Source organism: Lynx rufus, unplaced genomic scaffold (genome assembly GCF_022079265.1).
Source record: "Lynx rufus isolate CCGP_SWC_20201006 ecotype Redwood Valley unplaced genomic scaffold, mLynRuf1.p SCAF_4, whole genome shotgun sequence".
Lineage (NCBI taxonomy): Eukaryota > Metazoa > Chordata > Mammalia > Carnivora > Felidae > Lynx > Lynx rufus.
In genome coordinates, this window is record NW_025814856.1 from 25,135,056 (window position 1) to 25,147,898 (window position 12,843).

Consider the following 12,843-nt stretch of genomic DNA (forward strand, 5'->3'; position numbering starts at 1 on the left):
TGCAATCAGGCAAGAAAAATAAAATTCATCTACTGGAAAGAAGTAAAATAGTCAATATTCATAGGTGTAATAATCTTCTAAAAATATGATGGAATCTATAAAAAGAAAGCTACTAGAACTAGTAAATGAATTTATCAAGGTTATGGGATACAATATCACTATACAAAAATCAACTATATAGGAGTATTTTGAACTAAGCTTTTGAATGAAAAACTGAAAATTGAATTTTAAAACTGGTATCATTACATCAAAAATAAGACCAGCTTAGTGATAAATGTGACAGATGTAAAACATTTGTACCCTGAAAACCACAAAATATTGCTGAAATTAAAGAAGACATAAGTAATGGACAGATATATATATTTTAAAAAAAATTTTTTTTTTCAACGTTTATTTATTTTTGGGACAGAGAGAGACAGAGCATGAACGGGGGAGGGGCAGAGAGAGAGGGAGACACAGAATCAGAAACAGGCTCCAGGCTCTGAGCCATCAGCCCAGAGCCTGACGCGGGGCTCGAACTCACGGACCGCGAGATCGTGACCTGGCTGAAGTCGGAGGCTCAACCGACTGCGCCACCCAGGCGCCCCGGTAATGGACAGATATATTTTGTTCATGGATCAGGGGGCAAAATTATTAAGGTATCACTTCTCCACCAATTTATCTATAGATTTAATACAACTGCAATCAAAATCCCATGAAGATTTTGTGTAGAAATTCACAAACTTTTGCTTCTTCAAAAGATGTTGCTATGAAAATGGAAAGACCCGTCACAAAGTAGGGGGATGGGGGCGCCTGGGTGGCGCAGTCGGTTAAGTGTCCGACTTCAGCCAGGTCACGATCTCACGGTCCGTGAGTTTGAGCCCCGCGTCAGGCTCTGGGCTGATGGCTCGGAGCCTGGAGCCTGTTTCCGATTCTGTGTCTCCCTCTCTCTCTGCCCCTCCCCCGTTCATGCTCTGTCTCTCTCTGTCCCAAAAATAAATAAACGTTGAAAAAAAAATTAAAAAAAAAAAAACAAAATAGGGGGATGGAAGGGGAAATGTTTGCAAACCATATATCTGAAAAAACTTGTATCAAGAATATAGAGAGAACTCTCAAAACTCAACCATTAGAAATTAAACAACTCATTTTAAAAAGAGCAAAAGAATTTAGCAGAAACTTTACCAGAAAAAAAAAAAAAGTATGTAGATGAATAAAAAGAACAAAGATCGATGTTCAATGTCATAGATCATCAGGGAAATGCAAATTAAAATCCCAATGAGATAAGAATATAAACCAATTAGAATGGCTAAAATTAAAAAGGCTGCCATACTAAGTGCTGGGTAGGATGTGCAGAGAATGGAAATCATACACAGCTGGTGGAAACAAATTGGTACAACCACTTCAGAAAAGTTTGGCAGTTTCTTAAAAAGGTAACCATTCACCTCATCATTCAAGTCCTAGGTGTTTACCCAAGAAGAAAGGATATATATGTCTATACAAAATGCTAATACATGAATGTTTATAGCAGCTTTATTTGAAATAGTCAAAAACTAGAAATGACCCAAATGTCCATCCACAGTTGAGTAGATAAGACTTTTTTGTTAGAGCCATATAATAGAATACTATTCAGCAATAAAAGGAATGAACTATCAATACATGTAACATGAACAAATCTCAAAACAATTATGCTGAGTAAAAGAAGTTAGATCCCTCTCTGCACAAGGAGCAGGTCTCCTGCCACAGCCCCTTACTCTCTGAAAATGTACATACATACCAAATTTGTCTTGACCCCTTCACAAGTCAGGAGCACGTCTCAGCTGCTAAGTTGACCACTTTTTGCAGCAGTGCTAAAACAACCAGAGAAACTGCCAATGAGACCCTCAGGAACTGGGCAGCCTCACTTATCACTAGTCATAAATTCTAAATGAGTGCCATTTCAAGGGACATTGACACAGCAGCTAAATTCAGTGGGGTTGCGGCTGCCACAGCCAGATGGCTGGCTCTGGGGCTGGGATTTGGACTGTGTTCGGGAGCCTTATCACTGGTTATGTCAGGAACTTTTCTTTGAAGCAACAGCTCTTCTCGTATGTCATTTGGGCTTTGCCCTCTCAGAGGCCATGGGGCTCTTTTGCCTGATGGTAGCCTTTTTCATCCTCTTCACCATGTTAAGGAGTCCTCTCCACCACCCAGTTCTTTCTCCCATGTCTCATCTGCTCTGTATATTCCTTTTCCTGTATATCACCAGGCAGGCTGGGGAAAGTGGTTGGCTCAGGGTTTGACAGAGGGAAGACAAATACCATATTAATAACATGTTAAGAAAAAAAAAGTCAGATCAAAAAAAGAAGTACATACTATATAATTCCATTTATATCAAACTCTAGAAATACAAACGAACATATAGTGACAGAACACACATCAGTGGTTTGGGGAGAGGGGCAGGAAGGAGTGCGAAGGAGCATGAGGGAATTTTGGGAGGTGATGGGTATGTTCCTATCTCAACTGTGGTGATGGTTTTATGGGTGTATTCAAATGTCAAAACTTATCAAATTGTACACTTTAAATTTTAGTCTTCAGTTTATTATATGTCAATTATACTTCAATAAAGCTGTTTTTTTAAAAACACAAATTGCTGGGTTCTATCACCAGAGCCTCTGGCTATAAAAATATTTACCCATTTCATTAGATCAAAATCAATCATTTCAATAGTTTCCTACTGAAGTCTAAAAATCTATTCACTTAATGGCAAGTGTGACAACTCTGGAATGTAAAGTTAACTATTTTTCTAAAGTACCTCAATCATTCTACAAGTAATTTATGCTACAATGTATTCATACTGGTTAGTATGGGGAAACATGAGGAACAGGAAAAAAATGAAGGATCTATGAAGGTTAGCTTTCTACTGGCTAAACAGAAATGATATTATGACACAGAGAATGGGGAGGCAAAAACAAACAAACAAACCCAAAAGACAAAAAACAAAACCAGAAGAACCAAAGCCGAGTGGTGACACCAGTAAAATGGAACGAGAGCTCTAATTATTAGAAAACAATAATCTTAATTTGATTAGGCACAGCACAGCATTCAAGTAATGGGTAACAGAGAAAGGCTGGTACTCAAAAGTGGAAGTAAACCTTCAGAACAGGATATAGCTGAATTCTCCTGCCATGCTTTAACTATTTCAAACAAACTGGGAAGTGTAATTGAAAAAAAAATTTAGGAGCTCTATCTTATTAACAAGTACTAACTTCTATTGGCACAATAATAAATACCACAATTCAGCCAAGTTGTAGATGGCATATAAATATTGTATCTTGGATACATGGAAAGATATTAAATTCTTAATGATAATTTAGTTACTAATACGAGTTAACATATTTTGTTATTTAGATATTTATCCATAGTTAGAGACTTTTTTTGTCTTCCTAAACTGTTTTTAGAAGACTAATATTGGGAAGTTAGTAATTAAGTTTTTCCCCAAGTTCTGTTAAAAGGAGAAAGTTAGTAAAATTCAGTTGTATACAAACAAATGAATTAAGTTATGAGCAAATGAAAACAAAAGGACAGATTTTAATGGAATTTCTTTTAAATGAACTGAAATATTTCATAGTGTACGTTCAAGATATTACCTAGTAACTTCAAAAAAGAGTAACATCCAATATATTTTATTAATAAATTAAAATCCAAAGAATAGTATCATATACTTTAAAAAAGGAGATGAAGAAATAAGTAATTTGAGATTAAAAAAGAAAAGGTAAAAAAAAGGTAGTAAATAAGGGAGAATCTAACAATAACTATGTAGATTACTAAGCTAAAATTTTTTCATCAGAACATTTCATGAAATCAATACACTACCACGAAGGATATGAAATCACTTAATTATCTGTTATTACACTGGACTGTCCACTTGCTCATAGTAAACAGAAGAAGGTTTTCATTTGAATTTTTAAAAATAAGTTAGGAAGTAAAAGACATCTCATAATGCACAAGTTTCATTTATTATGTGTTTTTTCAAGCATTCCAACCTTACTCAGAAATAACACAAGATATCCAAGTGCTTTAAAATCCAAGGCCTTTAATTCACTTTTCAGTAATGGCCATAAATGCCTTCATAAAACCTCTTTTCCACTGAAAACAGAAGGCACTAGGCATTACATAACACCCTGAAAGCAGTGATTCCTTCTGATGCTGGTGGAGATAAACATTAAACGGTAGGTTTTAGATCTTAACAATGTCTCCTCAAAAAAAAAAAAAAAAAAAAAAGGCAACACTGAAAATCACACAAAAAATTGTTACTAGTCAGTCTTTCTCAGGTTCCCAATCCAATTTTAAGTTATTTTTACAAATACATAATTTGAAATTAATAGATAAACTAGGTAAGTATGATAATGGTTTTCAACATGTGTTACGTTTTAGTTAAATATGAAGATATTGTTATTGTGCTACTTGGCATCCTTTGTTACTCATTAGCTGTGCAAAATAAACTTGAAATGATACATCCTGTAGTGGTATAATTTAAAAGATCCTTGATATGACACTAAGGACTTCCAAATTCTGGTCACAGACTGTATATAAATTGTAAGATTATTAAAATACCCCTTTTTGAAAAATAATAAGATGACCATTTATACCTAAATAAGGTTTCCCAGAAAGATATGAAATACTTTAGCATATAAAAGTAGTTGCCCCTTTTCCATAAAGACAATGTTGTTTCACAAAATAACTCATATGGATCCAAGGCAAATGATTTCTTTCAAATGCCATATTCTCTCTATGACTTTGAGGTATGCTTCAAGAGACTGTATCCATGAGAAAAGGGCACATTTGGGTATAAGACCACAGTTACAAACACAAGGAGGCTTTCTGGGTCAGAAGTGTCCTTAAGAGTTGCATTAACAGAAAACAAGAGATAGCTTCTGAAGTCATTTCTATTACAAACACATAACAACTAAATTTGGTTACTTAGAGGGTAATTCAAGACACAGCTATTTACATATGTGCTATGTCATGTGTGGCTATTTTAAATAGTGGCTTCTGGAGGACACTCCTACTCAAACACAAACCAAACAACTGTACTCTACCAAACCACAATCTTCTATTTTTGGCAAGGTAGCACAGTTTAAACAAAACAAAACAAAAACAAACAAAACAACAACAACAACAACAACAAACTAGCTCTAACAGCGAGTTAGGCAAAATTCCCCATGTCTAACAACAGTAGGGAAAGTGTTCAGAGAAATATGAATTTGGGGGGAGAAAAGCTCCATACTAAACAAATAATGCTGAAAATTAATCTTATAATCACCCAAATGACTATGACATAAAAGGTTTATGAATGCCTTTGAAATAAGAATAGTTCAGTTTTAAAAATAGCTGATTATGAGTTTTACAATTAGAGTGTCTCTGAAAAACATACAAGCTAATTAACTTAAACAGGTCCAACCAGTAAATGATAAGAGGAAATAAACCCTTCCATAATTAATGCCAGATGCTTTCTTGCCTTTGGAGAAAGTGGTAAGATTAAATCTGAAATGGTATAGAATATACTGAAATGAAACTTACATGACCACTGAAAAAAATCACCCACCAGGGCACTAACAATAAACATGACGGGAGGCAAGAAATGTATTTTTAAGCAATGATTACTCAGAAGAATGCCTTATAAAATTATGTATCATAATCAAGAAAAAGCTTCAAGAGTAGCAGCTGGGCTTTGTGAAACATGGACAACAGAAGGCACTACAAAAGCATTAATCACTTCTAACTACAGTTGGACAGTTCAGTATTTTCCTTCTTCTTAAGAAGAGAGCCAGTGTGAATGTTATTTTTATATATCCCCCTGAGTTTTAACATGATTGGGCAAAGCAGCACCAATTTAAAAAAATATCTGCAATGCCAGCACTGCAGTTTGGAATCACTTATATTGATGGCCCCACAGGTCTCTCATAAGAGCACTTTAGAACATGATTAAAAATATAGAAATGCCTCTCGGTGTTTCAATATTAAAGTGGAACCACCACAGATGTCCATTTTTAAAAATAATGCACTAAAAAGGTCTGTTTAGTCAGTATAGTCTTTCCACCCTGTAGCTAGCATTCACGGCTATTTTCCACGCTGAGACATCTCCTTTGCGCGTCGGGTTGAAATGTCAGTATGCTTCATGGTGCACAATCCTTTTCGGCTGGAAAATCCTGGCAAATATCATGTCATGCCCGTTTTGAGCAGTATGCCTTGTAGGTCCTCTGGCAACGCTAAGATAATTGCATCTATGTGTGTCCGTAACTTTTCCATAGTGTCAGGTTTCACAGGTAAATGTTCTCGATCAGCCTGCAACTACATAAGGAACATTTGGAAGCATTTAAATTATCCTCTGAGTCTGTACTAGGACATTATATTCTCTAAATGAACAGTTTTATGATCTAACGATTGGAAGATTCAAACTTATACCAGAATTTATAGAAACTGTAAAAAAGCAAAGAATATGCCATTTAAACAATATATTGCTGGCTCAATAAAAGACTTCTATGTAAATTAATAGATAATACCTATAAGTACAATGTGGTATTAAATATAAATGACAATATTTTTTTCTTAAGTTTACTTATTTATTGAGAGAGAGAGAGAGAGAGAGAGAGAGAGAGAGAGAGAGAATCCCGAGCAGGCTCCATGCTGTCAGCACAGAATCCGATGTGGGGCTTGATCTCAGAAATTGTGAGATCATGACCTGAGCGGAAATCAAGAGTTGGATGGATGCTTAACCAACTGAGCCACCCAGGCGCCCTGACGATGTTTTTTGTAGAGCTCAGTAGACCCCTTATAAATATTTTTTAAAATAATATGGCACCATTATGATCTGTTTGAGTGACCAAGTATTTTCACTCAGATCTACCATCAATTGACCAATCTTAAGTCCTCTCATTTAAAAAGCTACTTCGGCAACGTATCATGAACTATCACCTCAGCTGTGAGAAAAATATCGTCATGGATCTTTGCTGTTTTGGCTACGTACCAGCTTGTTTTTTAGCTTCAATACAAGGTCAACTGTTTCTACCTCTGTGTGTTTCTGGGTCCAGAGAAGTAAGTCCTAGAAGAATAAACAAATCCCAAATCAGCAAACAACCAAATGACTTCTCAAACTGCTCTATTTTAACAGGCAAGGCTACTGACAAGGAAGGATAGGAAGGAAAAGGAGAACAGAGTATATAAATCAGATACAGCATTACAGTACAAGAATAATTCTGTAGATAATATTCTAACAACATTAATTAGATCATTTTTGGCATTAGCTAGAACAACTGTCTAATACTTGGAAATAAAACAAAATATAAAACTCGTGTCTGAGATAGCCCTTTTAGATCAATAAAGAAAAAACTGCAATTCAAAGTATAATACTAACGCCCATCCCTACTAAGTAGTGCGTATTTCAATTTATAAGGAACAAATTAAGATACTTGTGAACATGAATATATTACTGGATATAAGCTTTATATCTACAAATAAGTTCCTCCTGGGCTTCTCTGTAGTTGTCTTCATTGTATTCCTTCTCTCAACCACAGTCACTGGGAGTTCACTCCAAGACTAGCCCACCTCAAGCTAAATAAAAATTAGGCTATCCTTTATATTTTCACAAGTAGCTTAATTTAAAATAGTCTGGTAACAAATTATAGATTATAAACAGTCAAAATACAGGAAAAAATTGTTAATAATAAAAATAAAAAATTGTTAATAAAGGTGCTCAGATCTGAATCTTGATTCTATCCAGTGGCATGCTAGTAAATATTTAACCACCAGTTCTCCAGGAAAAGTCTCTGGTTTGTAGCATTTGCCAGTGTGGTGTAATACTCCCACTATAGCCAGTTTCAATCTACCAACCTGAGATCACCGAATGCAAAGCTGGGAAGAGATGTACACAGTCAGCTCCTGTGGGTCAGTGCAAGTGGACTCTAGCTCACTGCTGACTCCACCACTTAGCAGTGATATGATCTGAAGCAAGTCACTTAACTTATAATCTTTGGGGATCTCATAATGAAGATCATAACACACCCACTTCAATTAATTATTGTGTGGACTAAAAGACATTATCCATATAAAACACCTATACAGTCCTTGGCACATAGCACATGATCCAGAAAAGTTAGTTATTATTATTTACAAAGTAGTGGATATGGGTATAATCTCCCAGCTTCTAAGGATAATGTTATCTTTATTTTCAATAATTGTTAATCATCACACAAACATACTGTCTTCTAACCTCTTCACAAAGAACTTCTAAATGCAGTGCCTCCAATTTCTGGGTCATTTCCTTCCGCCGGGTCTTGAACCAACCATCAAAATTCGGAGATTTTAGAAAATGCCTAAAAAAACAAATTTTAAAAATGCAAAGTTTGATTATGACTTACTTGTTTCCTCAATACCTTTCCTAAACTACAGCTTGGATAACTGAAACAATGGAATTTTTTTTTTAAATATAAGTTTAAAGCCAGTTTTTTGTTTTTATTTTTTTAATGCTTATTTATTTTGAGAGAGAGAGAGAGAGAGAAAGTGCATGCAGCAGAGAAGGGGCAGACAGCAAGGGATAGAGAGAATCCCAAGTAGGCTCTGTGCTGACAGCAGAGCTCGATCCCATGAACCATGAGATCATGACCTGAGCTTAAATCAAGAGTCAGATGCTTAACTGACTGAGCCACCTCAGGTGCTCCTTTGTTTTGTTTTTATTTTAATTTTATTTATTTATTTTTTAACATTTATTTATTTTTGAGAGACAGAGAGAGACAGAGTATGAGCAGGGGAGGGGCAGAGAGACAGGGAGACACAGAATCCGAAGCAGGCTCCAGGCTCCAGGCTCCGAGCTGTTAGCACAGAGCCCGATGCAGGGCTCGGACTCACAAACCACGAGATCATGACCTGAGCTGAAGTCGGACACTTAACCGACTGAGCCACCCAGGCGCCCCTGTTTTGTTTTTAAATAAGGCTCTACAGATGGGTGAAAAAGAAGAAAAAAAAAAATGACCAACCGGTAAAGTCCAATCCAATCGCCTTTTATTCTAGAGGTCAGCTGAGGTCCTGTTTTCTCAAGTGTTTTCATAAATTCTTCTGGAAGGAATTGTCTTAATTGGGGTGGACTCTAGAAATTAGGACATACTGATTTAAAAATCAGAAATAGATATATTCACAAAAGTTAATTACAGTTAGAGAACTCAAATAGGAATTTAACTGAATAAGTTATACCTTCCATGGAGAGATGCTTTTCTGCAAAGGCATCAAGCTTGCCACATATCTTTCCTAAAACCAATAAAAAAATTCATCAAAGTTAGGCATTCTTACCTAGAGAGTCTTCAAAACCATTTAAACAGACCGACCTGAAAGAAATGAGTTTCTAAGTTTTCCATCATGTGCTCTTTCAATGGACAGCAGCAGTGCCATCACAGCCCACGACAGACATAACAAAACTTAGATTGAATTGAGAAGTCAGACTTTCAGTAAGAATTTAACTAAATCTTAGATAATCCAAGGGTCTGCATAATCATTAGCCTTAATGGGGGAGTATGCGCCAGAAAATGTACTCAACATTTTACATGCATGATCTCTTTTAATCCTTGCAAACATCCCATGTGGCAGTAATTACTGGAAAACAGGCTTTGAAAGGCTGAATAACCTGCTCATGGTCACAGAGCCTGAACCTGAATTCGGGTGTATTGACTTTAGCCCATGCCTTTAAGGACTGCAGTAAAGTTCATTTACTTAGACAGATTTAAATGGAACAAAATTAATTAACACGCATAGAACAAGAAAGACTATTTCATCTCAAAATGTAACAGCAAAGATCTCCATGTTGCTCCCATATAATATTCACAGATAGATATGTTAGTAACTACATGGAATCTCTCTCTGATGCAGTATCCAGACTAGGACCACATTATGGTACTGTTGGATACTGTGAATCATCTTTTAGTATTTTAATATATTATTCCACTAAATTTCATAGAATACCCATATCATCTAGCCATTTATTCCATATTGAGTGCTATCAGATGCCAGACTGAGGAAAAGATAATGAACAAGACAGACAAGGCCCCTGTCATCATGGAGCTACCAGTCTCATGGATATCATACCAAACTGTGCTCAAGAAAATAACATCAGAGAAAGAAGCTCCAGGTTAACTTTCTTTTAAGGTGCAAATGCAATAATCATATAACATTTCACAATTATCTCATTTAAGATTCACAACAACCCTGAAAGATATTTAGGAAAAGTGGAATTAGTCACTTTTACAGTAAAAGAAAATGAGTGTCAGTGAAAGGAAGTGACTTGCCAAAGTCCCAAAGTTAATATTAGAACAGAGTCCAGGTCTCCTGCAAATCACTCTATTTTTAATCACCAAACACATGAGCAAGCCAAACAACTTAAGGTTTTTGTGAATGGGAAAAACATGCATATAGCCTTCAACAAATCATTAAACAAATATATATGTTAACTTACTAATGGAATGATGAAACTTTGTGTCAGTTCCAAAAAATAGCGACGGAGAATAACACTTTGAGCCTCAGAAGGACGTTTCTGTTGTACGCCCTTAAAAGAAAAAGCAATGAGAACATACATTCTAGTATAAGGGAATATAAAACAGTGGATAATTATAGTAGCTCGACTGATATGTAAATATGTATTTTACTTGATTAAAAAAAAACAAAACCAGAACTTCACCTTGAAGTAATTTAACCTAAAGTTCATTGTGCAATATCCTGTGGAAAAAAATCCTTAGAGTAAAATATCACATGTTCATCCTGTACTTAAAAGTATCAGTTTACAATGAATGGTCTTTACTTCATACTTGCTGTATTAGTATTATTTACATTTCCCCAAAAAATGGTAACTATCTCCTGTTAGGTGCTAAACTACCTCATGGAAGAAGAGTACATTACTTTTTCACTGTAACTCCCAAGTTTCTAGAAAGACTGGCACTGTTTGGTAACTGCAGCCCCACATTTCAAGCCCATAACTTTTGCTTGCTTTAGTCTCCTGATTTTTATGAAGCTTTGGTTCAAAAGAAAGACCTCATTTCGTATCATTATACCTAACGCACATGCTGCCTAACTGGATATTGCATACCTGAACAAGGAAATTTAAATTAATAATATGAGCAAGTAATTACCTTCTGTAATTGTTTTATGATCTCTTCATCTCTATTTAGATATGGCTTATAAGAAGTATAAACTCCTAAGAAGTAAATGAAAGAAAATAAGGTGAACAGTAAGACCCAGGTACTCATTTAAGTATATATTTAAAAATAATTTAAAAAAAAATAAAAATTAATACCAGGTTTAGAATCCAGAGTCTTTAGGTTCTTCAATTTTTTCACTTTAACCTGCTTAGGAATTTCACCTGAAGGAAACATCATAAAGATTCTTACACTATTCAAGTTTTACACATTATAAAACTGGGATTTTATCAGATTAAGAATTGTCTCTTTATTACTTAGGGATCTTGTAGCTAAAACATTCTTTGGAGTTTTATTTTATTATTTATTTATTTTTAAGAGAGTTAGCAAGCAGAGGAGAGGGGCAGAGGGAAAGAAAGAGAGAACCTTAAGCAGGCTCCAAGCTCAGCACAGAGCCCAACACAGGGCTTGATCTTATGACCCCAGAATCATGACCTGAGTCGAAATCAAGAGTCAGATGCTCACTCAACTGACTGAGCCACCCAGGCACCCCATGAAGTATTCTTAACATCAAATAGTATTGAAGAGTTTATTCCTGGTACTTTAAAACTGGATAAAGGGAATGTGGGATTATTATAGTATCACAGAAACAATGTGTGTAAATTATATAAAATGGGTATTTGATCTTTCATTAATATCTATCATTACTCAAAATTTTTCCTTTTGTCACTCAACTTATAATTTAAAATCTTTGTGCCAAATACATGAAATTGAAAATCTATGTGGCAAATATTAATAAAATACCCCTTGAAGAGTAAATGGAATTATAAGGAACTCCTCAGTTAGTATGCAGATATAGTATTCAAAAGTGTTTTTCAGACACCTCCCCAAATTGTTTTTGCACTGCAGAAACTTACACTGCCACCAGGTGGTGACAGTGTATGCCACAACCACAGGTCTGAGGCACAGATGGACAGGACTCCTGAGCAGGACTGCTGTGACAACTTGCACAGCATATGCTGTGGTTCTGGTTTTGGGGTCAAGGGAAGCTGCAATCTAAATAACCCTCTCATCAGCAGAAAAATGCCTCAAGTTAAGCACTTAGAAGAGTCAACAGCACACTAGACTTATCAGACTTTTTCTTTTCCTTTCTCTGTCCTCCTCTCTGCCTAAGAGTAAGAAGACCTAAAAACTGAAAGACAAACTAGAGATTATCTAATTCAAGGCTCTAAATTGACACAATATTTTTGTTTACATTGTTATGTACATCAAACTGCTATCTAAAGTTATCTCTGGGGTTGAAATTACAGGAACACAGAGCATTTTCGCTTGTAATGTTACATCATTAAAGAATTTTTAGACCACGTACTGTGGTAAAACAGGTATTCTATAAACTCTCTACTTTGAAATAATTTCAATTTTACAGAAAAGCTGCAGTATGATAAAGGTGATACTCTAATTTTATCAATTGTCCCAATAATAACTTTAAACAGACCCTTGTTATAGAAGTCAATATCATGGATACACAGGCTAATTTTTTTTCATTGATTCAGTAAATGTCAGTAAACCAAGATACTGGAAATAAAAAATAAAACAACTAGTTCCTGGCATCAAATATTCACAATCTAATGGCAAAGTAAGACAAATAGACATACATGACAATACGAAAGGATATACACTTGGATGAAATTATGAACAAGATACGATGGAA

General features: G+C 35.4%; 1 protein-coding gene and 1 pseudogene across 3 annotated transcripts in view; one reads left to right on the forward strand and one right to left on the reverse strand.

The window, feature by feature from the left end:
- The first annotated feature begins 1,715 nt into the window (after nucleotides 1-1,715).
- On the forward strand, nucleotides 1,716-2,258 carry LOC124523329 (ATP synthase F(0) complex subunit C2, mitochondrial-like; annotated as a pseudogene).
- Nucleotides 2,259-3,955: 1,697 nt separating this feature from the next.
- The window catches only part of DENND6A (DENN domain containing 6A), a 65,851-nt gene continuing 56,963 nt past the window's right edge, over nucleotides 3,956-12,843 (reverse strand). For all 3 annotated transcript variants that reach the window (XM_047095334.1, XM_047095335.1, XM_047095333.1), the window contains 8 exons: nucleotides 11,291-11,356; nucleotides 11,127-11,191; nucleotides 10,457-10,546; nucleotides 9,205-9,258; nucleotides 8,991-9,100; nucleotides 8,228-8,330; nucleotides 6,986-7,060; nucleotides 3,956-6,309 (listed from right to left, as the gene is read on the reverse strand). In XM_047095334.1, the coding sequence (XP_046951290.1) occupies nucleotides 6,178-6,309; nucleotides 6,986-7,060; nucleotides 8,228-8,330; nucleotides 8,991-9,100; nucleotides 9,205-9,258; nucleotides 10,457-10,546; nucleotides 11,127-11,191; nucleotides 11,291-11,356 (695 nt within the window). In that variant the 3' untranslated portion in view covers nucleotides 3,956-6,177. The remainder of the gene's footprint in view (nucleotides 6,310-6,985; nucleotides 7,061-8,227; nucleotides 8,331-8,990; nucleotides 9,101-9,204; nucleotides 9,259-10,456; nucleotides 10,547-11,126; nucleotides 11,192-11,290; nucleotides 11,357-12,843) is intronic.